At 37.9% G+C, this 27,494-nt stretch overlaps 2 protein-coding genes across 16 annotated transcripts in view; one reads left to right on the forward strand and one right to left on the reverse strand.

The window, feature by feature from the left end:
• Positions 1–13,750, forward strand: part of FMNL2 (formin like 2) — a 268,963-nt gene extending 255,213 nt beyond the window's left edge. For 3 of the 9 annotated variants that reach the window (XM_034785953.1, XM_034785952.1, XM_034785955.1), the window contains 8 exons: positions 528–596; positions 765–845; positions 1,761–1,890; positions 3,085–3,248; positions 3,934–4,035; positions 4,565–4,663; positions 5,942–6,065; positions 11,573–13,750. In XM_034785953.1, coding sequence (XP_034641844.1) covers positions 528–596; positions 765–845; positions 1,761–1,890; positions 3,085–3,248; positions 3,934–4,035; positions 4,565–4,663; positions 5,942–6,065; positions 11,573–11,682 — 879 coding nt within the window. In that variant the 3' untranslated portion in view covers positions 11,683–13,750. Of the gene's footprint in view, positions 1–527; positions 597–764; positions 846–1,760; positions 1,891–3,084; positions 3,249–3,933; positions 4,036–4,564; positions 4,664–5,941; positions 6,066–7,885; positions 7,978–9,528; positions 9,623–11,572 lie in introns of those variants that run through there. The other 6 variants (XM_034785957.1, XM_034785958.1, XM_034785956.1 and 3 more) reach the window with 3 other exon arrangements.
• Positions 13,751–15,943: 2,193 nt separating this feature from the next.
• The window catches only part of PRPF40A (pre-mRNA processing factor 40 homolog A), a 50,001-nt gene continuing 38,450 nt past the window's right edge, over positions 15,944–27,494 (reverse strand). For all 7 annotated transcript variants that reach the window (XM_034785968.1, XM_034785963.1, XM_034785964.1 and 4 more), the window contains exons 21-26: positions 26,914–27,009; positions 25,980–26,066; positions 25,791–25,887; positions 25,628–25,689; positions 21,925–22,059; positions 15,944–18,388 (exon numbers count right to left, since the gene is read on the reverse strand). In XM_034785968.1, coding sequence (XP_034641859.1) covers positions 18,296–18,388; positions 21,925–22,059; positions 25,628–25,689; positions 25,791–25,887; positions 25,980–26,066; positions 26,914–27,009 — 570 coding nt within the window. In that variant the 3' untranslated portion in view covers positions 15,944–18,295. The remainder of the gene's footprint in view (positions 18,389–21,924; positions 22,060–25,627; positions 25,690–25,790; positions 25,888–25,979; positions 26,067–26,913; positions 27,010–27,494) is intronic.

The following is a 27,494-nucleotide window of genomic DNA, read 5'->3' on the forward strand; positions in this document are numbered from 1 at the left end:
AAGATTGTCATCTAAGATATGCCTGCAAAATTTGTGCATTTGTGTCTGCAAACTCCACATCTCTGTATGCAAATACAGGCTCAGATTTTACAGACACAGCTTAGATGACAGTCTGTGTCCCAAAATGTTCACAATGTTTCTTTTTATTTTACACTTTTAAGTATTTAAAAGTGGTTTTAATATAGAAATCATATTGTTTGAATCATTAGCTGAAACGGAAGACGAATTAATGATGTTCATGCTGTCTATACTGGTGACTCCCTGAGGCCTGTTCCACATAATTTGATACATCTTTCATTGTCGTGAAGAGCATGGCACTGTAGAACCATGCTTGCATTTTATTTTACTCTACATTAAGCCTGCAGAGCATGTGAACAACTTGAAATCCATACACAGAGGGGAAGGAGAATATTCATGTCAAGATCCCCATCGTGCAGATCCAAGAGTAGAATTTGAGTGTTGACTTTTACCTTGCATTTAATGTTTTACATGTGTTAACGACACCTCTTCTCGTTATTTGCTTTTAGCAACTCCATGCAGTAATAGCAGCATCTGTCTCAATAAAGTCATCCCAAAAGCTCAAGAAAATACTGGAGGTAAGTACAATTTTATTTATACATGTGTACTTTAATGAGATAATCAATGCTATTCCTCCATGCATACTGGAATATACCTACGGTGTAGGTTTATGTTAATGTTTATGTTAAAAACTCACCGTTCAAAGTATATGTATTGACTGTTACCTCTTTCTCTCACTCTGGCAGATAATCTTGGCTCTTGGTAACTATATGAACAGCAGTAAAAGAGGAGCAGTTTATGGGTTTAAACTACAGAGTTTAGATCTGGTGAGTAGAAGAACAACATCTTGGCTGGGAGCTAGCTTTGGTGGGGAGGGTGCCTGCTACTCAGTTCTTTGCCTCCACCCGGTTCATAAAAAAATGTTAATAACAGCCTTGCAATGGACCGTGCATGCCATTCAGTTCAGAGACAAGATGGGGGAGCTAATATCTTTTATTGGACCAACTTCTGTTGGTGAGAGAGACAAATAATTAATTAACTAATTGGAGGACCTGTGCTTAGATGGTTTCTGGTGTGGTGGAAGAAGGGTGGTGAGGGGATAGATGAGTGAAATAAAAATAGAAGGGGTTCAGGTGCTGTAGTGCCATAATGGAGATAGAGGTTTAAATGTCTTCAGTCATATGTGACATGAGATTGGCTGCTAATCCAACACAACTCCAGCTCAGAGTTTGGGACAATTATCAGTCACTGCCCAAGATAACAGACAATATAGCAGGGCAGGTTGGATGTGCATTAGCAGAGCTGTATGGGGAAAGCTCTCACAGCATCAGCCTGCACTCTGTCTGACTTGAGCGAGTACTACCCCTCTCTCATCTTTCACGAGAACTAATGTGTGGCAAGTCCCACCCAGCTTTTAAAACAACGGGAGGAAGACAGCTCAGAGTGAACAAGTGGGCAATAGCCAATGAATAGATGCATAGTGGATGCCAACTCTATTTTAAAATATGACTATATGGTATAGTAAGAACAATTTGATTTGGGAACCTACTTAGCTGAGGGCTTTCTCCCATGTTAGTCTCAAAAGACACGCCTCTAATTTGTAGACCTAGTTTCTCAGCATTCCTTAATTGTTTTTCTTTGTGCTTCCCCATCTAACAAAGTATCAGTTCAGTCAACAGATAATTTATAGCCTGGCCTTTACCACACCTTAATCCAACAGTTTCCTTGCCTTTTGCTTGCAGCTGTTAGACACAAAGTCAACGGACAGAAAACAAACGCTGTTGCACTATATATCCAATGTTGTGAAAGAAAAGTATCACCAAGTATCCCTCTTTTACAATGAACTTCATTATGTGGAGAAAGCCGCTGCAGGTATTGTGACCAGTGTTGCCCTTGTTAATATGTGAACCAGGTTCTGATGTATTTTAATCCTCCTATCCCCATGAGCTGTTCAAGAGTGGGTCACACTGCGTCAGAGTGGGCGACTAGTGTCATATACTCTACAAATATTCACATTTTCCCCATGCTTGTAAACCTTTTCTCTTCTCTTTCTATGAACATGCAAATGACCAAGTTTTACTGGTCCACACGGTCACAGAAAGTGAGTTTCAGAGCTGAGAGTGTGAGTATTCACAGACGCCAAACTTTGCCCTCTTCCCAGAAGTGCTGGTGTGACATCTAGCCAGCAAACAGATGCAATGTAACCTGTCAGTGTGAATACTGAATACTTGCAGAGAATTTTTCAAGATCAGTATAAGAGTTTAAGAAAATGTGAACAACAAATACATTTCAGGACACTGATTGTGATCTGCTTGTGGATATTACATAAGTAGAAAAAGAGCCTATGTTTGTTGAAGAAGCTGTTCAGCATCAATTACACAACTGTAATCCCAAATGAACAGTTTAAATTACCGTCCCCTTTGCAATAATGTCCAAGTGTTGGGTTTTGTTTTTTTAAAAGAACATACACCCGTATTACTGGTCAACATGAGGTTGTCTTAGTTAAACACTATTAATACGCACACAAGTGCAATGTGAATTTTGGAGATTGTCATCATCTTAGGGGTTAAACACATTCTTAAGTAAGTAAACTGATTTTCTCAATTTCTTGTGCTTGCAGCTGGATTCTGATATTTAAACTACAACTCGTTAGCCTTTAGTAGATTTTAGGAATCCATTTTAAACACAGGGAGGAGAAAACTAAGTGCTATGTTCTGTGCATTAGTGGGTGCTCTGTATATGCTGCGTGCTTGTATGGATGCAACTAACCCCTGTACAAGAATGACTTAACAGTCAGTTATTTTCGGTGCTACCATGGAAATGCACCAAACATTTATGAATTTTTATCCCAAGCTAAAACAAGTCAAAATACTGATGAGCAATTTCTAATTATACAGGGTAATCTGTGGCTTAATATTTACCAAGTTACCAACTCTAAGATCCTGTGCCTGGATTTATGAAACACTTCTCATTAAGGAGTTAAGAATGTTTGGATTTAAGCCTATAGTAAAGTGTTTATGTCACTCTCTCTACAAAAACACTTCAGCATTTTTGTTTATTTCTTAGTGTCCCTTGAAAATGTCCTGTTGGATGTCAAGGAGCTCCAGCGAGGCCTGGACCTGACAAAGCGAGAATACACCATGCACGACCACAATACAATGCTGAAGGAATTTATTCATAACAATGAAGGAAAACTAAAGAAACTGCAGGATGATGCAAAAATAGCCCAGGTATTCTTTTTAATCCCAGTCCCTGCCAAGGTGATGTAGAGACCAAGCAAGAAGAATCTGGAAATGCAGGAATTCCTGACGGTTGAAGAGGATATAACCTTCAGCAAACTGTGGCATGGCTGAGGAGATTCAGGGTTACTTGAGTTCCTCTGCCGGCTTTACCAGTGCTCACTGAAGTGATGACATAATATTAAGGTTATCACATACTTTCCTCTCTGTAGTCATCTAGCCAAGCTATGCATATTTGCACCCTGACGTCCATCCTCCTAGCCTCCTACTCAATCTTGTCACTCTTCTCTAAACGCTTTGCTAACGTTTTGCTATTTCTCCTCTGACAAACCTTTCCAACCACCATGAGATAAACTTTCAGAAGTGCAGCCTCCTTTTTGCAGGCACATTTGACTCTGAAATTTTCTGCCTACAAATGAATTACAGCTGCAAAGCTGAGCACTTTTGCCCAACTTAATGTGTGTGCACACACAGCACGTAGTGCGAGGTGCAAAGATCTCTCACATTTACATCCACAGTTCATTTTGTGGATACACAAATGCAGATGCAAATCTTGCAGGTACAGATTTCACACACAAAAAGGGAGGCTGAGAATACATCCCTTTACGACATTCTGTAAATGGACAATAGCTCATTTTTAAGATGTGAAGTTGAGTGAAAAATGTGCTTCTTACAGGATGCCTTTGATGATGCTGTGAAATATTTTGGGGAGAATCCCAAGACAACCCCCCCATCCGTCTTTTTCCCAGTCTTTGTCCGATTTGTGAAAGCCTACAAGGTAAGCAGACATTCATTTTGCTTCTTATTCCACTTCTGAATATGGCAAGGCTGCTAAACGTGGTCTGTAGCTTTCTACAATCCAGCTCACAGCTCCCTTCAATTCAAAGGTGTAACCTCCTGAGACGACAGACCCCAGAATGACCTGTGAAAGAGCACTGCATAGCCTTGCTATGGGACATAAAGTAAACCAGCAAAGGGCAGGGCAAGTAATTGTCTCAGGATTTTACAGAAACCAGGACAAACCACCATAGCAATAAGATTGAACAGCCCTAGTCTCTCTGGTCAGTCTTTGTGTGGCAATCTAGCTCCACCGCCTTAACATTAGTGCGAATCATGCAGCTGAATATCTATGCAGTGCCCTGAAAGTGCCCCCTCTGGTCTTCAGTGTAAACAGTTATAGTCACAAACTCATTTTTTGCAGTAAGAGAGGATTCTCTTGTTAATAAATAAATAAATAAATCTCAGAGTCCCTTCATTTGTCGTTGTTTGCAGCTCTAATGTGGTTTCTTGGTCTTTATGCTAAACAGCAAGCAGAAGAGGAGAATGAGTTGAGAAAGAAGCAGGAACAGGCACTCATGGAAAAACTTCTGGAGCAAGAAGCATTGATGGAGCAACAGGACCAAAAGGTATGAAACAGAGGACTTTGGGACAATATTACTTGAATATTTTGTCTTTAAGGTAAGGAACAACCCTTTCTGCCCTCTAGTGATGTTTGAGAGGACATACAGGTAAAACCCCTCCTGGTGCCATTTTATAATTCTCAGCTCAAGAGAAGAATTTCATAATTCTAACACTCTTTATATGTGGTGAATTTTGGTTTTACAAAAAGGGTTTAAAAATAGGTAGTGTTTTTTATCTTTACCAGCCAATCTTATAACAGGAAAAACTTCAGTAAAAGAGCATAATTCTGAATTTACCCAGTGTGCACATCTCAGCAGGCCCAACAAGAGAAATTTGGGGCTCTGGCACACCATGTTCACTGGGTTCTCACCCTCACCCATCCCACTTTATTTACCCAGATGTTAAGGACGGTTTAGGAACACCCCTCCAAGCTCCTGGCCCTGATACAATTGTTCCTCTTTTCCCGTCTTCTCATCAGCCCTTCATTTCAGTAACAGGCTCTGAGAAATTAGGTTGGAATAAAGCATCTACTCCATGCCCCTACCAACAGCAGCTTTGTGCCTTAGCTTTATATTGCATTTTCCTAGGGTTTTGTCTATATTCTGTACATAGCATTTTTGTTAACTCTTATATTTACAAACTAACATGTAATATGCCTACAGAGAAACTATCCCTATAATATCCTGGTGGTAGGCCGCACCCAAGGGATGCCCTGTCAGAGAAATTACCCCTATAATATAGTAGTAGGCCCAGCTTGAGGATGCCATTTTATAGAAACCTTTTTCCCAGCATGCCTTTCTGGGACTGGCCCCTTAAATTTAGCAAATGGAAACAACTACAGCCCTAAAGTGGCCATTTTGTAACTGGTTGCTTCTGTTTGCATTTCTTTCCCTTCCAGCTCTCCAGTACCCTTATCTCCAGTCATGTTTTCCCTTTCTGATGCTGGAGGAAATGGCACAGTCTCTCAATCCTCTAATGCTTTACAGGATTAAATAAATGGTAGAAGAGATGGAGAGTGAAATTAAGCAAGGGGAATGGACAGATTTAGCTGCTAGAAAAAACACTCATCAGTTTTGACTTCCTTTGTGGGTTTAGACAAGTCACCTCACCTCTCTGCCTTGGTTTCCCGATCTATAAAATTGGAATGAGACCCAAATATTAATACTTGAAATTGAGTAAGATGGTATTTGGTGTCTTGCATATTTGAGAAAAGGAAAAGAGGAATGCAGCAATGCCCTGTTGGGGGCTACTCCTTACTGATCTTTACTCCCATTTCCTTTCAGTCTCCTTCCCATAAAACAAAGAGACAGCAGCAAGAGCTAATTGCAGAGCTACGCCGACGACAAGTCAAGGATAACAGACATGTGTATGAGGGGAAAGATGGTGCAATTGAAGACATTATAACAGGTAAAGGAGCTTTGTTCACAAGCCTCAGGGGCTGGTTCACAGACATCATCAAATTGTGGCTGTATATAAATCTCACCTGAACTATTGTAGAGCTCTACAAACCTCTTAACAGGTATGGTTCAAATACAGTTTAGAAAGTTGTTTCCAGTGCTGTGACTGTAGTATACAAATCCTTGCCACTGGTGTGTAACAAACCAGACCCCCTAACCAACTTTAATGTGCCCACTTTCTGCACATTTTCCATATACAGAGGTATCAGTCAGATACCCTTTGCTTATTTCACAAGTTTTTCTTTCAGCATGTTGTCATGACAAACTTAGTCCTTATGCTAAGCAATAGAAAGTTCAATACCCTGGTAGACAGTACTGCAGTCTCTGCATGCCATACAAACCTTTCCTTGCAAATGTTTCCACAAACAGAATGACTGATGTTTAACATTGTTTAAGAGCTTGCAGTTTCATTAAAAAGTACTAACAGTAATTACCCCATGTTAATACACAGCTCAGGACAAATCATTTGGTCATACCTGAATGATTTATAACCTGACTTGTCATGGTTTTACTGCTTTCCAATTAGGGTAGACTAGTACTTTGCACTTGCCACAAATTAGAATTGAATACAATAGTGGCTGGGTGTAATTTATAATAATAGCCAGAGGTGATCAGGACACTGAGCAAAAGATTCCTGTTATAGCAAAGTTGCTTTTTAAAATCTGTTTTTGTTTAGTGTCCTTTCAATTTACATAGATGTTCTGGTAGTTTATTTTTATTTTGATGCATATTCTGCATCCCTGTAGGGGAAGGGGCAAAATGATTTTCATAGAATCTCAGGAGGTCATCTAGTTCAACCCCCTGCTTAAAGCAGGACCAATCCCCAGACAGATTTTTGCCCCAGATCCCTAAATGGCCCCCTTGAGGACTGAATTTACAACCCTGTGTTTAGCAGGCCAATGCTCAAACCACTGAGCTATCCCTCCCCCTCCAATGGTCATCCATTTCACTCGTACCAATGCTTAAGAAAAAAAATCTTTGGGCTAGATTTTCTTGACCATATTTTGCATTACTATCTTTTTCACAAGGTTTCCCGAGGGAGAAAGAAACAATGTTGCCACTTAGGGCATAAAAGGAAGCTGAAGGCATTTCTGTCCTAGTTGAGTGCTGGGTTGGAACTTCTTCACTACAGCTTTCAAGACAGTGTACACCAACATTATGTTTTAGGCCTTTATTGGAAGGACACAGTCAATGTAATAGCTAGTCATAATGAGTTAAAAGCTGTCATACATGCTACACCGCCCCAAGGTCCCACTGCCAGTGTTTGTAATTTTACAAATCACATTTTCCCATTCAAAAATAAAGTTTTAAACCTACTCAAAGGGAGAAACTGACCATGTGAGACACTGTGAAGATAACCATATGCAAAAGAATATCAAAGTGCTTATAGCAAAAGTGGATAAACAATTATCAGACATGTTATTTTTAAATTGATGGTGTCATTTTAGACCCCGAGAAAAGCTTTAGTTGACCCAAATCTATGAACCTTAATGATCTGTAGCCACCACCAATGATGGCACACTCCTCTCTGGATTAGATTTTTATTACCAGTGAAAACTGTGAAATTTAAAGTGGTTATTTGGAGCCTATTTGGAATTTTTGTCCCCAAAGAAACCCAGCTTAGTGTGTCCTATTGTGAATAAATAACTGATCAGAACATGTAAAACCATCCCAGGATGTCCTTAACAAAGCACTAACAATGTACTAATGCAACAGATCTTTGCTTCTTACTGTGTTGTTTGTCATGTTTGGCTGTTATTTTCCATGCAGTGTTGAAGACAGTGCCCTTTACCGCTCGAACTGCCAAGCGTGGCTCTCGGTTTTTCTGCGAACCTGTTCTCACTGAGGAATTCCATTACTAAACTATTACTCTTTCACACCTGATGCTCTTAAAAGGTTGCTGTAGGTTTTTGACATTTCTCCATTTGTATGGATCTCAGACAGGGCCACGTGAATGTTAAATGGATAGGAATGTCTGGTGTCTACTTGGAGTTGTATTTTGTCATCACGTCATTGCACGTTCTTGTATTTCAGTTGTCTTTTATTATATCCCATCAACCTTGTGCATGACACTTTTGGCTATCCTCACATTTCAAAGCCACCACTGAGCTATATGACAAATGTCATAGAACAGCAAGTGATGGAAGTCACAGAATGCTATGTATAGAAAAGCAGCTTTGTTGCAAATCAGATTCTACAGTTTACGGGAGGGTTAGTGGGTCAAATGCAATTATAAATGTGACAGTTCACCTGGTTTTTCTATGGCATCTCTTCTGGGTTCTAGAAATCCCCTTCTATGTGAAGTGGCTTATGTAGTATGCATGCAGTAAACGACTGCTCTGTTGGGAAGCAGAAATGCAGTGTGCATGAGCTGAGCTGAACTTCCATGGGCTTTGCTTCCTGGCTTGCAATAGTTACTTGTGATTATATACATGATCTGGGGGGCACTCACTCATTTTTTTCAGCCATTTTAACCAGCACTTGCATGTTTGTCTGCATGTATAAGGAATAAAATGTACAAAATCCTTTCTCATTCTGTCACATCCACATTTAATTTATTTTTCAGTTCCATGCCAACTTAAACATGATTGGAAATGCCTATTGAACAAAGAGAAACAGATCACAGAGGGTGGCTACATGGATTGGCTATCAGTAAAGCTGAAAAAAAAATCCAGAATGATTCCCCCTCTGATGGGGGGAAATTGGGGACACACTCTGTAGTGTCGTGGCCATTGTGAACACTGGTTGCAGACTTGGACTTCTGGGTCTAGTCATGGCAAAGCTGTATTAAATGAAATCTTAGAATTATGCTGGATTCCTGTTTGGTCAGTGCCAACTTCAGAGGATTGGATGAAGAGACCATCTAAGTATGGGTACGGGGGAAAGGAAATGGAGAAACTTAATTTTGTTCTCAAAATTCTATAGCAATCACAGCTATTACTGATAAATATTGGCATGTAACTGGATATATTTACATCTTGTGGTGTAAACTATATAAAGGGTGTGTTTAACACAGCATGTATCTGTTAACACTGTTGTCTTTGTTATTGGTTCTTAATCAAAGACAACAGCGTTTCATTTCTTACTTTTGCAATGTATTTTTATGAGAGCTTCTTAATAAGATTGCAAACTATAATCAGCTCAATAGTTATTTTCTCTTTCAAGTTAATTGCTGAATTGTCTTCCTGGAGCCAATCTTCAAAGCAGCTTGGAATTTTGTTAGTGAGAGACTAGGATGGCCATCTTGTCCTTTCCTTCCTGTTTCTAACCTCCTCTTGTAGCCTTGGCCTCCTTCCCTCTTCTTGCTCTCTTGGCTAACATGCCTGGGATTTTTGAACACTAAGTTGAGTTGCTCTTCTTTTTCCATCCCATTTTTTATTTAACCATCATTTTGTGTTTTTTTTTCTGTTTAGCCCTAAAGAAGAATAATATCACTAAATTTCCAAATGTTCACTCGAGGGTAAGGATTTCTTCTAGCACACCGGTGGTGGAGGATACACAGAGCTGGCAAGCATCACTTTTTACTTAGCTTCCTCCTCTCTCTATATGCCAGACAAATTGCTGATAAATATGACTAAATGTAATACTGGTGAGAGTCTAAAGACATAAGGTACATTATAGATTTAAGAATGTCAGTGTCCCTTAGACATTTATTTTCACACTTGTGTTATATGGCATGGTAGAGCATGGGCTAGGATGCACTAAATTGTTGCTCCTATGGGAGGCTCATGTACAGTATCTGACTTCCATGTGATCCTGATCCTGGCTTTCTTTCTCTCCTCCCTACTGAGGATCTGCAAGCTTTGGGGGTAACTAAAGCTCTAGAGATACAGTAATGGTTTCAGCAAATGCAGAGAAATTAAAATAGGGGACAGCTTTCAAGGCTTTTTGGTTTTAGAAGTTCCCTTGAGTTGGGACACCATAGCTTTCTTGATAGGTATAGTGGGCTCCCACCCCTCTCCCCTTATTGCCAGTTGGGGAGGGTGAAAGGCCTTAACCCTCTCCCTGGTTGAACTGTTAGCGAAAGAGGGCTATACATCCAGCATTCTGATTGACCAACAGGGGACAGATGGAAAAAATGCCAGACATTTTTCATATAAAATGAAGTGGCTTTTACCAAACTATAAAAGATTGAATCATAGGACTGGAAGTGACCTTGAGAGGTCATCTAGTCCAGGCCCCTGTACTCATGACAGGACCAAAAGATTGATTTATTAGAACCATGAGTGCTTACTCTGACTGGTGCCCTCTTTCCCTGGCCCCTTTTTCCATTTTGGTCCAAAAATTTGGCCCCTCCAAGTTTGCCCAAAATAGTTAGCAGTGTCCTATGCTCCATCACACCCCAGAGCTGTTCCCCAGCCTGTTCTGCTGCTGCCAGGACTGTACCACACAGTGCTTCTGGAGCATGTGCAGTATCCCTAAGAGATAGACAAGAAGCTGCACAAATCCATGTGCAGACAGGAGCAGCTGAGCATCACCCATTGGCTGCCCCTGCTGATGGTTCATGGCTGGGGGGATCCAGGAGCCTTTAAACAAAACACTAACCCAGCCACGACTTCGAAAAGCCATGTAAGCAAAGATATGCAAAGGGCTTCAGGTGCCCCACCCTCACTGAAATTTCTTCCCTGGCAGAAGAAATTTTCCCCGTATTAGGATATCAAGGGACATACTGAGTGTGCTCAGTATATCCCCAGTCGTCATTCCCAAGAGGCCTACTTCCATAAATGGCACTCATCAGGACAGATAGATTATGACCTAAATTTATCCCTGTTGTAATTTCTGACTTCACTGGGAATGGGTGGAGATTTAGCTGCTCATGCAAGCATGAAGTCATCATTGTGTGGCTGCAGCCAAGGGGGAAAGTATTTTTGGATCCTCGTCAGACTAGTAGCAATGGAACAGAATAGAACCTTTACATTTTTACCATATAGTAATTGTCTAGTATCCACTTTTTCCATGCTCCCCTCCCCCCAAAGATTGATTTTATGCCTTCTATAAGTCTTTCTTGCTCTGGAAAGAACAATTTAAAACATTATCCTACTTTGAGTTTTTATTCAGCTTCCAGCCCCTTTCAGAAAAAAAATTTACTGATCAAATTGCAATGATTCTAGTGATTACATCTAAAAATACCCCAAAAACCTACTTCAGCTCTATTGATTCCAATAGATGTTGCCTTTCACAATGACTTTACTAAAAATAAAGTTATAATCTCCAGCCAATCAGAAGAAAAACTTAACTTGACAGCATGAATCTGTTTAGACAAGAATACCACCAGTATTACCTTTTTTGGTGTTTATTAATAAAGGACAAATCATATTTGTTTAATTCTCAATGGGTTTAAAGGCCCTTTACTCTTTCTACACAAGCTGCTTTGATTGGCTGCCAGAAGGACTTTTTCTTTTCTAAACAAATGACATTTAATTTACCTGTTTCTGATATCTGATTTCCTTTTTGCAGATCTTAGAAACCAGCCATACAGACGAGCCGATGCGGTAAGGAGAAGCGTTAGGCGACGTTTTGATGATCAGAACTTGCGCTCTGTAAATGGTGCTGAAATAACCATGTGAGCTGGAGATTTGCATGTGAAAAGTAGAGCGTGTGCTTGAATGATACCTTGTCCATGTGAACTATATGTGCTACCATTTAATTATAGCCTTGAATACAGTAAAATTACCTTCTAAAGGGCTCAAAAAGACATAGAAAATGCATAGGAACGTAAAAGTGATGGGCTCTTTACTCAACCATAGCTAACAAGTGCCTAAAATTGAAGTACCTGCTCAAATTAATCAAAGCAATAGGACTTGATTTGATTGGGTATCTTTTTACACCAACACATTATTCAGTATTTTTAACCAAAATGTAAAATACATGATTTTTTTTTTTTGTTACATGAAATTTAGTGATTGGTCTTCAGTGGCCCTTCTTGATTTCCTGACAGGTTGTAAATAAGTAATACTTGGATGCAATCTGCTGTGGACTTAAGCTTTTCAATGCATTCCTGTCCTGTCCTCTAAGGAATTAACCTTGAGCTTCAACTGCACTTATTAGCTTTTTATATATATATAAGGGCTTACCATGTGCAAGGGGGAAGTAATTACAAAATGAACTGTACCTTTCAGCCATATACAAATCCCAGACTAATACAAATAAGATGTGTTAAAGACATAATTCAGTGAACACAAGGTTTATATCAAATGAACATGAACTATTCTTCATGTTCAGATTCTGCTTTTTATATGCCAGTGTGCAATGTGGGATAGTTGGAGGGTATGAATGCATTGCAAAGATCTATGAAACAAGAATGTTGTATAAGACTCATTTACTACGTTCTTCAAATAGAGGCAGCTTTTGAATAACAAAGTGTATTTATTAATTAGCACTAAGATATTAACATCTCATTAATCAGTATTAGGATTTCTGAGGACCATTATGGTTCAGTTATTAACTCAGTGAAATAATCTTGTGCCCTGCTGAGAGAGGATTTTAATACCCCATCTATAAGCTTTAAACTTGCATCTGCATTGAGCAAGAATGGTAACCCAGTAAGTATGTTTTTCCTTTGACAATCGAGTTCTGATCACTTAATACAAAGGGACATTTGTTGTTCAAATGCATCCCAACTTCTAAATTCTTATCTTATATATTGCATTTTACACTTTAAAACTGAGCTTATTTTATTAGGCTTGGCAATATTTTAAATATAAACACAGTGCTACTGGTGCAGATCAATTTACTGTTATAATGGAATTTTATTTTATCCTACAATGGCAGGGCACTTGATCTATTCCAAAGTCAAGAACTGGACTGATGCTAAATTTGTACTTTCAGAGAAGATACATTTTGCTTGTGGCTTACCGTTCCTGGTAGCATTGCATCAGTACGTTAATTGTAAAATTTATTGTATAGTATTTAACCACTGAATCTCTTTTCTTTTATGTTGTGCTTTATGTGAACCACTGGTGAAGGTCCCATTTTCCTTGAATAATGTGTAGTTATATGAATCTGTTTTTAAATGTACAGATATTTTGCTACAAAATTGGTGCAGTTTTTTATGGTTTTTACACTTCTCTTTAATTCCCACTTTAGTCTCTGGGTAATATTGTAAATATTGTTTAAAAAAATGCATCAGCCTGTGCTATACAATCTGAATGTTATTTTAACTTATAGTTTTGTTTTTTATATTTAACTAAATGGACAGTTTGGGGCTCAAAGTTACCACATTGACTTCCGCTTCCCTATTTACAGAAAGTTTACATTAAAACTGCCACCTATTGTCTCATTTACAGCAACGTGTACTCAACATGCAAAAGAGAACATGCCAAGATTGCCTCTTTCTTCACTGATAGTGACAAAAGAGTTTTAATCTGTAGAAGAAAAAATAATTTGGCAACGTAATTTAAGTACATTTATTAGTCAAATGGATCAAACTCGTAAACTCAAAAGCATTTTTATAACTTAACTGTAGCCAGCAAATATTACCATGCAAGTGGACTGTAATATTGGCATGTTCTCTTTGATGTTTTTCTAGTAATAGACCTGCTTCTTAGCAATATTAGAAGTGTTTTATAAAAGCAGTTCATGTTACTTTTCTGGTCTATTCATGGCATATGATCAAATAAACTATTTACACTACTATACAGTAATCCATGGTTCTTTGGTATGTTTATACTACTATTTTATGCAGAGCTTGCTAGCAGATGGATCATGAGTATGATGATGGAACAACTTATTCTTACAGAAATAATGGTCTGATATCTGCAGTTTATCAACAGGGGAGGAGGGGGGTTACAAATTCCAAGTTTTCTCACCAGCTTCTGCTCTGTGCCACAACTTTCTGTAAAACCTAAGGTTTCTCATCCTATGATTCTGAATTTTTGTTTTGACGAGAAACACTGCACAACAAATTCTGCTTAACCTAGCTTCCCAGACAAACAATAGTAATGGCAAAAATGGAAAGGAATCTCACCCACACAGCACTCCACTCTGTGAAGCCATGATTGGTCCTATTTCCATACTAATGATATTGAACATAGGCAATATAATGTCAAGGCAGGTGGAGGTAAGGCACTCATTAGAAACCTCAAACATAGCTAATTTTCTCCATTCAAGTCAGTGGACTTACACCAGGAAGGAATTAAGACCATTTTCTTTGTGTTCTTCACCTTAGAACTCCTTTTCACAAGAGTGTGTTTTGTCAATTTTTTCTACCACACAACAGTTTCTTAGGACCCTGGCTGGGTTGGAAGAAAAAGTTCTTGGGTCCTTTCATGGCTTGAAAAAACATATCTCCTCTTTTGTAGCAACTGCAAATATGATGAGCAGAGGTCACTTTTTTTTTTTTTTTAAAAACAGGGAGTGGAGGTAATAAGTCACAAGACCTGCAGGCCAATGCTCAAACCACTGAGCTATCACTCCTCTGTTTTTAAACCAAGTACAAAAACTGTACTCTAAAGCAAGGAAATGAGATTATAGTAAGGACACATCACTATTCTGGGAAATATAATCAATATGCAATATGGTTATTTTATAAACACTTCTACTTTTCAATATAGGTGTACCATAAGTAAAACAAAAAACTACCTTACGTTTTATCAGTCACTAATTTTCATAAATCTTACCCTGGTCTAACTTCCTTGATAAACATTTCAAATCCTACACCTTTTGATTAACAAGCATTTCTTATTGCAGTACAATTGATAATAGATCTTGAGACACTGTCATATAAAAGAAAAAGAATTTGCTTTTCTCAGCACTTTCATACAGTTCCAGCTGCTCTTTGAATATAAGGTTTGTATTTACCAAGGCTCAGCTCCCTCACCAGCAATCTATATCCGGTGAACAGATTTAATTAATATCTGAATAAGAAAAAATATCACAACACCTAAACAGATATTTTACACCCATGACTTTTTTCCTTCCCTTCTTCCCCCATCTCAAAAGATGATTTTTAGTGATTCCAGGCAAAAATTCATTATGAGAAATACACTGCAAAAGAATAAAAAATGTGTGTAAATAGATGTGCTACAATATTTCTGCAGCAAAATTTAATCTAATAAGAAGAATAAAATGGCAGACAAGTTATTTCTGGTGGTGGTGAATAAATTATGCCATAAATGTAGTAAGCAGCGTAAGCGATAACACAATTTAACAAAATATTGCAAAGCTCAGATTTAAGAGAACAAATCTTGTAACCAAGTCTTAGATTTAAATTTTTGAAAAGGGCTTAACAAATACAAAATAAAATGGGAAGAGGGGTGGATTCAAGATAGCAGAATATGCAACCCAAGCAACACAGCATTAAAGCTAGTGCTTGGGATTCAAGTGAAACTGACTACAACCAGGAAAGCTAACTTTCAGTCCAACCTGAGCATTGTGCAAAAGAGACAAATAGCAAATCAAACACTGATTAGTATTTTAAACATTCTTTGTTTTAGTAATCAATAGCATTATTAATAAAAGGAAAACTAAATTTATTTTGCCAGTAATCCCTTCAATTTCAAGACAACTACAGAATCTGAAATCAAGGGGTTGTGATGCCTTTTGAGAAGGAAAAAGACAGACTGAATTTTGTTGTTGCTGTTTGAGTAGATAGAAATACCCAAGGGCAGAACACTTCCTATCACTCAAGGAAGGAGCAGTCCCATCCATTAAAAAACATGAGGCTGCAAAACTTTTTTTGAGGGAGGGAGGAGAAAAATACTTTTTTCCTCAAGATTAGAAAACAAGCTGTGCCTTGCCAAAACAGATTTAAATGAGATTGTATTTCCTATTGGGATGGTTTTTGCAAGATCTGATTGAGAAATACAAAAGAGATACATTCCATTAGAATAATTTACAGTTACATTTTTTATTTTTAATGGAAAAATAAAGACAAACCTTTTAAAAGTAATATTTACTTAGAAACATGTTTCTTCATGTAAATTATGCTAGGCAATAAAAGTATTTTACACAAATTCTAATGTGTTTTCAAAACCATTATTACCTGTCAAAAATTCTAAACTAATTTGCTACCTTTAAACATTTCCTCAAATCTCTGTCAATGTAAAACCAAATATTAGACATGATGAACTGTGTACTGCGTACTATCACCCCCAAATTGTGTGTTTAGTTTTGTTTTTCACTATAGAGTTAACCTAATTGCTACAATACCAATGTATTTGCTTTTTTAAAATATAAACACAGGGAAGTGAATTTTACAAGGTTAGCAAAATATATATATTTAAAATCTAACTGATTTTATATAGCCATATACCCATGATCAGCGCTCAAGTCCTGACACACAGACTAACCTGCAACTTTCCACACTTTGGATAGTTGCTGGGCATGGTGCAGAAATATGGAACAGTCCCACTGCCAACATTTTAGTTCATTTGCAGTTTTTTGGATATTTAGCATGAAACATTTTATTATACATAAAATACAATTTATTAGAATTCTTTACCTCAAACCCTACCTGGCAAAAGTCGTATAAGGTATTTCTTCAATAAGGAATGATTCACAGGTATGTTAGGTAGTGATGGATGACTAGTATTTGTTATGTTAGAGGTGTATACTGAATATTTTTAAATACAAAAACCTGTCATTTCCTTCTGAATATAGCAGACCAAATATGTCTCAAATATTTTCTTTCAATTGAAAAGTTTCAGTCTCAAAGAGCAACCTTAAAAAGTGTGACTCATTTACCCATCCTACTGAAAATATTCTGTGTGAATGCTGCAGTTGTAGGTTTTGATCTTAAATGGGCTTTTTAGGCATTTATGTACTGGTAACGTTTGTCATATGTATTAGAAAAAGGGATTAATACGCTGAAAAGGAAGCTACACTCTGTACACAGTCTTCAAAATAAAAATTGAGTGAACACATGTTGCTTATTCCATCAATCATAGATAGCAGTTATTTCTATTAGAGCTGTACAGAGTATTTAAAACTAGAAATAAATACTAGTACACGCTAGAGGACAAAATTTAATAATTGATAAAAATGTACAAAAATATTCAAATCAGAAAGGTTTCAGAATGTGTACCACAGTAGTCAATACTTGTCACTGAATAGGGAAAGTAGAACTTTTCCTCAAAGCAAAACTGGTCAGAGGCTACCAAAAGGAGGGTGGGGGGTGGAAGCTGAATTTTTAAAAACAATACTAGTTTTTTTTTTTTTTTAAAGAAAAGGTTTAGAATAACATTGATTTTCTACATTAATATTGCAACTGCTATTTAAAATTTGGTGGTACATTCTTCAGCAGGTCCTTAAGGCAACATATTGAAATTAATTTACCATTTGATTTTATGTTAAATTTTCTTATCAAGATAAATGCTGAAATAATGCCCTCAGCCATTTTAATATATATGTCAGGTTTTACTTTAATAAAAATGGTGGCTATTTTACAGCAGCGCCCTCTAGTGCCACTGTAATGAAAGGCCTAGCAGATTTCCATCATAAACACCTATTTGTAAGGGTTTAAAACTTTACCATAAAAATTCACTCCAAGATGAAACTTGACATAGAAAGTCTCAGCCAGGAAGTCACATTTTTTGTTTAATACAAATTATCAAAACCATAAGTTTGGCCAGTAATGTAGTGCACAAAAAAAGCAATTTCTGTTTCTGGTGCTTCTCTGTACTACAATAAATCAAGAAATGGATTCATTATTCCCTCTCCATTTCCCTCCTCCTGCCAAAAAAACAAAACAAAACAAAAAAAAAACACACACAAAGACAATTAAGCCACAAGAAACTACATTTTGAATCTTTCCAAAAAGGAAATTTAGCTTGTCTCCACTGGCCTCTAAAAGCAGGTTTAGCACCTTTCCAGAAAGAACTGTTTAAGACATGGATTGCTAGAAAGGGGCTAATACTTTCCCTGGCCAGAGTAGGCAGGACCCAGAATCAGAAGTGAAACAACTTCCATTCATCAAAGGGCTCTAGGGTGTACAGAATATATATGCTTCCTAGCAAGTCAAGAACAGAACTTCAACTTTAACTCTGAATTTCCTCTGTTTTTTCTAGATTTGATGCCAGGCCCCATAATGATATTACTTGAATGCATTTTTTTATGCAGTATCATTAAAACCCACTGTTATTTCAACAATGGAACTCAGAATATCAGAACTCATGTCCTGAATTAGACATCAGTTTCTTTTATTAAATCCTACTGTAAATGTATTTGGTATAAATAATGTTCTTATTGATCTTCATCCAGTTGTTCCAAGAGGGTTCTTCTCTGTTTTTCTAATTCCCCTTCGCTCAGTTCACTCCCAGATGTATCCCAATTACCCTGCAAAGAAATGTAACCATTATGACAAGAAAACACTGTAATTCACCCACAGCAGCTATTGCATGTGTTCCAATACCGCTTTCTGGCCTTCATTAGGAAATACAGTAACTCCTCACTTAACATCCTCCCGCTTAACGTTGTTTCAAAGTTACGTTACAGCTCCATTAGGGAACATACTCGTTTAAAGTTGTGCAATGCTTTCTTATAACGTCGTTCGGCTGACTTTACAAGGGAGCATTGCACAAGTTCCTCTTCTCCGCCTCCTCCCCCTCCCTTCCCTCCCAGCACTTCCCCTGCTGCCAAACACCTGTTTGGTGGCGTTTAGGACTTTCTGAGAGGAAGGAACGGAGGGAGAGAGCAGGGAAGCTGCTGCCCCCCCCCTCCCCCCACCTCCGGCAGGCAGGGCCACCCGGAACACAGGGGCTTTAGGGGCTGCAGGGCCCTGGGCCAATGGGGGCCCCGGCCTGCAGCTCTAAAGCCCCTTTCGGAATGCGGCCCTGCGAGCACGGGCTGGAGGACTCAGGAGGAGCAGGGGCAGCCGCGCAGCCAGCGGCCGGAGAGAAGCGGTGCTTTCCCCTTCAAAGCCGGCGGGGGGGGCGGGACAAGCTCCCAGAATTGCGGCCATGGGGGCGGTGCCGCGCTGCACAGAGCCACCTGCACATCCCCTGCACCAAACAGGAGCTGCCCCAGGTAAGTGCTCTGCACCTCCTGCCTGCCCCACCCCTGAGCCTCCTACACCACCCTCCACCCTGAGCTCCCTTCCGCACCCTAACTCCCTCCCAGACCCCGCCCCCCGCCCTGAGTGCCCTCCCACACCCTGCACCCCCAGCCCTGAGCCCCAGGGGCACCTCCCCACCACAGTACAGTACTGTACAGTATATAATGCCTTTTGTCTGCCCCAAAACAATTTCCTCGGAACCTAACCCCCCGCATTTACATTAAATCTTATGGGAAAACGATTCATTTAATACTGTTTCACTTAAAGTTGCATTTTTCAGGAACACAACTACAACGTTAAGTGAGGAGTTACTGTATAGCCAGAAAATCAAGGGAATACAATCCATATTTAAAGGAACTGACAAGTGAAGCAATATAACATGAAAACATTTGTTGAATTCTAATCCTACATCCCTCAGAGCAATATGCGATATACTTGTATGCAACTGTTCTCAGACGCTAAGCATCCCAAGGAGGGTCTAACACTAGATTTCTTGTCACAAATTTTTCATCACTGCTACCAATATTGGTAGCAACAGTGAAAGCATTGGAGTAGACAATGTTCTAGGTGACAGCTTGTGTTTTAACCACCTTGTTGTCTAACCCTGCTCTGAGCAGGTCTTCACAACATAGTGTTTAGTACTAGACTTCGGCCACAGTTTTCTCCAAAAAATGCAGATTCAGCAACACTAAAACATCTTCCAAACTGATGTCAGTTTCAATTATTTTTTTTTACTTAAACAGTTTCCAAACACATAGAAATATTTTTATTTTGACATGTTTGAAACACGTTCTGATTTTTTAGTTCAAAGCAATTTTTCATTTAAAAATTGCCTTTAATTTTATTAAATAAATGACGCTTTAAAACTGTCAAAATCAAAATAAAAAAATTCAATTTTGTTAAGATAAAATGTTTTATTTCACCCAAAATGATTTACCCCCCAATTTTTTGATTGGTCAAAAATTGAAGGAAAAAAAAGTTATTGCCCAGAAATCTATTCCCCCACCCCCAAAAAACCCACAAAACTCCACAATCAGTTATTCACAGAGCTCTACTGCGAACACCAGCAGCTGTCTGGAGCCCTATCTACATTAATGCATCCACCATTAGTCTACCAGTAGTAACAAGAGTGGGCAATTTTGAGCAAAAAAGCCCAATGTAGACAAGGCCTGACAGATTAGCTACTCTTGGTTCTCTGCTCCCAACATAGTATATCTCCCACCCCATAGGATGTATGGTTGGGATTTTCTGAGGAGCCAAAGAGAGTTAGGTGCCAAAATGGATTGTTCTCGGAGGACACATATCCTAATGAATTACCACGTACTCACCCTTCTCCCCAGAGAGAGAGTGTTCTGGGAGACTTCTGTCTGTGAGAGGACTGAACAACAGGGTACAGTTGCAACCTACACACCTCATTGACAGCATTACAAGATGCTCTCTCATGGGAGCCAACAGTGCTGAGCCTGACAGAATTTCTCATTCAGTTACCTAATTCCCTTAGTCTCTTTAGAAAATCCAGTCTATATATTCTCCAAAATACAAGTTACTCAGAATGGATGCTATAATAAAAAGTGGACCCTGCAAGTGCTCTCAACAACATTCTTTGCCTTCAAAAAGCCCAAGAACCACTTAGCTCCATTAGCACTTTCTTCCACCACTGGTCTAGCTCCAGTGCAGCTCCACCAGTGCTAAATCAACAGTGGGGAAAAGGACAGCTACACCCAGAGATGAAAGATTGCTCCATCAAATCTAGTCTTCGTTGTGTTTTAGTCCAGGGTAGTCAAGAGGTGGATGGCGGGCCAAGTCTGGACCACCAAATCCTTTTGAATGAACCTCAAAATCTTTTTTATTTAAATTTATCATCATCATAGTCGGGTTTTTTTTTTTTTAATTATTTTCTCTAGAGCCTCAACCTTGACTATACCTTGACCAAGAAATTGGGACCTTGACAAAAAAAAAAGGTGTTCTACCCCGTTCTAAACTAAAAATCCCATATTGTTTAAATATGAATACAATCGTAACATGTGAGCCATGTGGACTATGGCCCAAAACCCAAATGTTCCTCTACTTTCCTTAAACAGTGTACTTCACTTTCAGTTTTGGGTGGGTTTTTTTACATCATAAATAATCATTAAAATACAGCTTTAAAATGAAAATATGACATCTACACAAAACCACATGCAGAATTACTAAGCTACACAGATCCCAAAACATACACTAATAACAATTTTAAATCTTCTTGGAATGCTGTCCATCTACAGATAAAAATCACTGTAAATAAATGTGACGTTGCACCGCATAATGCTTTATGAAAATATGCTTATGAAAGTAAATATGACATAACTGGAATGTTTTATGCTAGATATGCCATGTAACATCTCTGCAAAGGTTATGATCTACTGAATATATTCATCCTATTTGTATGCATGTATCATTTTTGTATTCCAAGTTATGAATATTGGCTATGTACTTGTTTAATTTTAATTAGCCCCTGTGAAGCAGTTGGTCAGCTTCCTGAGAAAAGACTATTCTCAGTAAGTGCCCAGTCAAGAAATACTTAAGCTAACAAAGAACTTGGAAACGCCAATCCACATCTGAGCACACTACATCAGAGGTAGTCTCGGCACATCAGTTGGCAGTCTCAAGGGGGTTTCTGTGATCCAACCCGTCACAATAAATCCTTAGCTTATAAATTAGCAAGCTACTCTTTAATTAGTTGTATATTTTTATGTGGATCTGTAAAGCTACTATATTGTATTTAGCCAAAATAAAATAAAAAAACCTCACAGACAAACAAAATGGAACCAAGAAAGCTTACAGAATCTTTTCCAGGACGCTTTTTAGGAGGAGATTTATGCTTTGATTCCGATCTTTGTCTAGGTCTATCCTTTTCATTCTCTCTCTCTTTTTCTTTTTTATCCTTTTCTCGTTCAGTATCAGATTCTGGTGAATCCTGTGTAAAAAAAAATGAATGGGAAAAATTCTTAAAGCTTCCAAATATTTATTTTATTAACATGTTGTATAATGTGCACAGTGAGTGTACACACATCTCAGTACAACTAAACTCTGCAAAGCTCCATTATTGGGTTACATATAAGCAAACTGGCTTATTTAACATGTTCTTGTTTAGAACTAACTAACCAAATACCATTAACATGGCAGAAGAAAGCCAATACAGAGGCAAATGCATACACAAATGATTTAAAAAGAAAGATAGGTAGGCTGACTTCAACTTGAAACATAGCAACAATTAAAACGGGCAGAGGAGAACTTACTCTACTCTTTTGCTTTTTAATCATACATATGAGGGATTAGGTCACACTAGATCAGTGGTTCCCAAACTGGGGTTCACGAAATGTTACAGGGGGTTATCGGGGAAAAAATTTCCTAATGGTGGACAGAGCTGTCCATAGGGACCCCATAGGCCAGCAGCCCAGAGCCCCTGGACTTCCAAGAGCTAAGCAGATCAAAGCAAGCATATCTATCACACTGAGATTTTAACTTCAAGCCTCCTTATAAGAAATGGAAAGGGAGGTGGATATTTTTTTACTGTTTTTAAAATTAAATAGGCAGCTAGTGTTCTCCATAATAATTTTAAAAACAGTAAGTTTAAGCTTTGGTGTAACATGCGTTGTTTGCCTGAACTGCTCAAGACCTGAATGCTTGTGTAGGAGGAACTCTGAGTTGGCTTCTTAAATACCTTCATGCTGTTTCACATCTGATACTCCTTGATGAAACACAGGAGCCTTGTCTTATAAACAGGCTTATTCAAAGTGATAAAAGCTATGAAAGTGAGATCTTGGAAGAGTGTTGCGGTTTTCATAATGTAATAAAATACTGTAATGATGAATAATAATAGTAATAAATAGTGTGTAATAAGCATGTCATTAAAAAAATGTATATTTCCAAGATCACTGCTTTTATAATTTATACTCAGGTAAAGGAGAAAATCCCTGGAAATATTCATTTTTAGGAGGGGGTTTGTGAGACTTGCCATTTTAGTGAAAGAGGTTCACAGGTTGTTAAAGTTTGGGAACCACTGCACTAGATGCTAGAGCCCTGCAGTGGGACTGGGATCCCGCAGGATCCACACAATGCTCTACTAGATGCTTCCTGACCAATTAGGTATTTATGCAGAAGTCATCTATTCAATTCGGCTTTTGCAAAGGGTTGATGGTATTTCCTGGAATGGGGAATGGCTGGAAAGCCACATCTCTATAGCTAGCTGCTGGCAGAGGTCCTACCTGAATACTCTTGGTGTTTTGTGGTAATACTAATTACACTAGGGTGCCTACAGCCTTGGATAGGAACATTTATTATTTAAATCTAAATAAATAAATACAACAGCAATGTTGGTTTAACATTTCATTCACACTGACCATTGGCCCTCCGGTGGCAGTTAACACATAACGGTCTGACTGTTGTTGAATCACCAGAATTATATGCCACACACCTTACTCAACAGTGTCTACCCCATATGAGGGCCTCTTGTGAGGGCTACCACTCTCAAAAAAGTTTTACAACTTCAAAAAATACAAAAATAAACATAAAAGTACCCTGTGTTTATGTGGCAATGTGACCACCATAATTTATCAGTAAACCCAAACCACTTCCCTTCCCCATGCCAATGGACACTCACCAGTCCTGAATCTTACACAGAAAAAGATAACATAACAGCTATGTTGTCATTTATTCTATTTGAGTTCTTATACTGCTCCAATCAGCATTGTATCTAAGCTCCCAAAATAGCTCTGGAACACGGACAGACAAGAGGGAGTGATCCCTGGCATAAGGCAAGAGCAAAAAAGGACTCCCATCTCTGAGTGCTCCTATGGCTGCCATGACGACAGTCCTGAAGGTGGCCATGGGGGCAATCACTCTAGCAAGATTTACCCTTATAAGCAACTTTGACCTCATAATACTCAGAACTGAGCCCTCAGAAATGGTTTACTTTAAAGTGTATGTGTGGAGAACAGGAAGTTATTGTTAAGCTACCAGTACTTCTCATCTCTCTGGTTTCATGTAATGATATTATAAGGCAATAGGGCTGATTACAAGTACCTTCAAAGATTAAGTGAAAAGCAAGAGCATTAAATGTATTCATTGGCTAGCTCTAGAATAAAAAGTAGGGCTGTCGATTAACTGCAGTTAACTCACACGATTAACTCAAAAAAATTAATCGTCATTAATCGCACTGTTAAACAATAGAATACCAAATTTACTAAATATTTTGGATGTTTTTCTACATTTTCAAATATACTGATTTCCATTACAACACAGAATATAAAGTGTACAGTCCTGACTTTATATTATTTTTGATTACAAATATTTGCACTGTAAAAATGATAAACAAAAGAAACAGTATTTTTCACTTCACCTCATACAAGTGTTGCAGTGCAATCTCTTAATCGTGAAAGTGTAATTTACAAATGTAGATTTTTTTTTACATAACTGCACACAAAAACAATGTAAAACTTTAGAGCCAACAAGTTCACTCAGTCCTACCTCTTGTTCAGCCAATCGCTAAAACAAACAAATTTGTTTACTTTTACAGGAGATACTGCTGCCTACTTTTGATGACGCTCATGAAAAAAATAGTGCGTTAATTAAATTTGTGACTGAACTCCTTGGTGGAGAATTGTATGTCTCCGGTTCTGTTTTACCTGCATTCTGCCATATATTTCATGTTATAGCAGTCTTGGATGATGACCCAACACACACACTTTGTTTTAAGAACTATTTCACAGCAGATCTGACAAAATGCAAAGAAGGTACCAATGTGAGATTTCTAAAAATAGCTACAGCACTTGACCCACGGTTTAAGAATCTGAAGTGCCGTCCAAAATCTGAGAGGGACAAGGTATGGAGCATGCTTTCTGAAGTCTTAAGATGTGGAAACTACAGGACCCCCAACAACCAAAAGAGAAAATCAACCTTCTGCTGGTGGTATCTTACTCAGATGATGAAAATGAACATGCATCGGTCTGCTCTGTTTTGGATCGTTATCAAGCAGAACCTGTCATCAGCATAGACGCATGTCCTCTGGAATGTTGGTTGAAGCATGAAGGGACATATGAATCTTTAGCGCATATGATATGTAAATATCTTGGAACCCCGGCTACAGCAGTGCCATGCAAATAATGCCTGTTCTCACTTTCAGGTCACTTTGTAAACAAAAAGCAGGCAGCATTATCTCTTGCAAATTGTAACCAACCTTGTTTGTCTGTGCGATTGGCTGAAGTAGGACCGAGTGGACTTGTAGGCTCTAAAGTTTTACATCGATTGCACTACAGTACTTGTATTCGGTGAATTGAAAAATACTATTTCTTTTGATTTTTACAGTGCAAATATTTGTAATAAAAAATAAACAAAGTGAGCATTGTACATTAATACATTTGAAAATGTAGAAAACATCCAAAAATATTTAAATACATGGTATTCTATTATTGTTTAACAGCACAATTAATCATGCAATTAATTTTTTTAATCGCTTGACAGCCCCAATAAAAAGCTGTACTTACAGACTTGTGTCTCCTCTTTTTGTTTTTCTTCTTGTGTTTTTTTGACTTCTTGTAACTTCTCTCTAAAATACATGGAAAAGTAAGTAAGTATCAATAAAACATTAAGACCCAACATTATCATGACAAGGCTTGTTTTAACAGAGGAAAGGGGAAAATATCTTACCAGATTCTGCACTGGAAGAACGATCAGAAACTGATCTAGATTCTGAGCGTTGCCTCTTCTTCTTTGAATGGCTATCATCATCATCAGACTCTGAGCCCTTTAAACAGCACATTCTGAGTTCAATATTAACCTTGCAAGACAATATGTTGTAAATATAGCTTTCACATATTATTCTAAGAAGGGTCTTACCGAACGGGAGCGAGACCGTTTTCTGTGATGCTTTTTAGACTTTTTAGAATGTTTCTTATTCTTTGAATGATGATGTTGACACTCGTGCTGTGGTATAAAATAATCCAAACATTATAATTGTTTTAAAGAATCCGAAGCAAGTTGACCAATTTTTAGCACCAGTCCAAAAGAGACACTCATGTTCTCTGACATCAATTTGTTAAAACAATGTAACATCTGAAATCTTACTGTTTGTAACCTTTCTTAATATGCAATATTACTTTTTTTAAAAATTAAATTTAAAGAAACTGCCATTAATGCACCGTTAAAGCTGTAAAATCTAGCATTAAAAAAGGAGTCAGGAATCTCTTAGCATCACACTTTGAAGATGGATGGAAACAGCTTCAGTTTTCCATTATGCATGTTTAGTCTTGCATTTTTTAAACATTACTAATTTTAATGCCCTCCCCCCAAATTTGGCGAAGTATGTACTGCTCATTAAGACCTATTTTATGCCAAATTTGAAGTTTCAAAATTCTTGTTTTTAAAATCTCTTAAAAAAACAAAACACCAAATCAAATTTTAATAAAACAAGATGCAGTTTACATCAGCCTAATGAACCATCTGTAGCTTAAAGACAGATTGAGTTATAATCCCTTCAAAAATTCAAATTTGCTAAAAAAATTCATCTCTACATAGGTAAGAAAATTTTAGCCCAAAAGGTAACTATTTTAGAATGTGGTGTATGAAAAGGGAAGTTAGATGAAAACAGCTCAATCACAAATAAAAAAAATAAAACACATGAAAATAGCTTAACCATAATACACTTCACTACTTTCAGACTGAGGCTTTAATATTTGTGTCACAAAATAAGACAGTTCAGTACAGTTTTGGAAAGTTTTTCTTCTTACAAAAAAACTGCTACAAAAGTGCTACGAAAAAAAAAAAAAATTACCTCTAGTACGTGTATAAAGTCTTTAAAGATTCTTTTTCTTTCAGATTCTAGAGTGATGTCTTCAAATGCTGGTTCCTTAACAAATCTATCTCTGATCTATATGCAAAGGAATAACACAGAATGAAATACTACTACACAAAGACAGACACACGTGTAAGTTTAACAATGAAGTAAAACAAACATGATTTCATAAATGGAAAAACATATTTTACTACTACAGGGTGAATTACCCCTCACCCCAACAAGTTCATGTATACGTGTCCGACACTTCCAAATGTCCAAAGATTAAGATTGTCATATTCCGATAACTACCTATGTTTCTGCCATAAAGTTTAGATTCATTCTCATTTTTTTGGCTATAACTGAACATCTACAGACCAGTTAGTTTAACTTCTGTGCCAGGGAAGATAATGGAGCAAGTAATTAAGGAAATCATCTGCAAACACTTGGAAGGTGGTAAGGTGATAGGGAACAGCCAGCATGGATTTGTGAAGAACAAATCATGTCAAACTAATCTGATAGCTTTCTTTGATAGGATAACGAGCCTTGTGGATAAGGGTGAAGCGGTGGATGTGGTATAC

Source organism: Trachemys scripta, chromosome 11, assembly GCF_013100865.1.
Source record: "Trachemys scripta elegans isolate TJP31775 chromosome 11, CAS_Tse_1.0, whole genome shotgun sequence".
Classification (NCBI taxonomy): Eukaryota; Metazoa; Chordata; order Testudines; family Emydidae; genus Trachemys; species Trachemys scripta.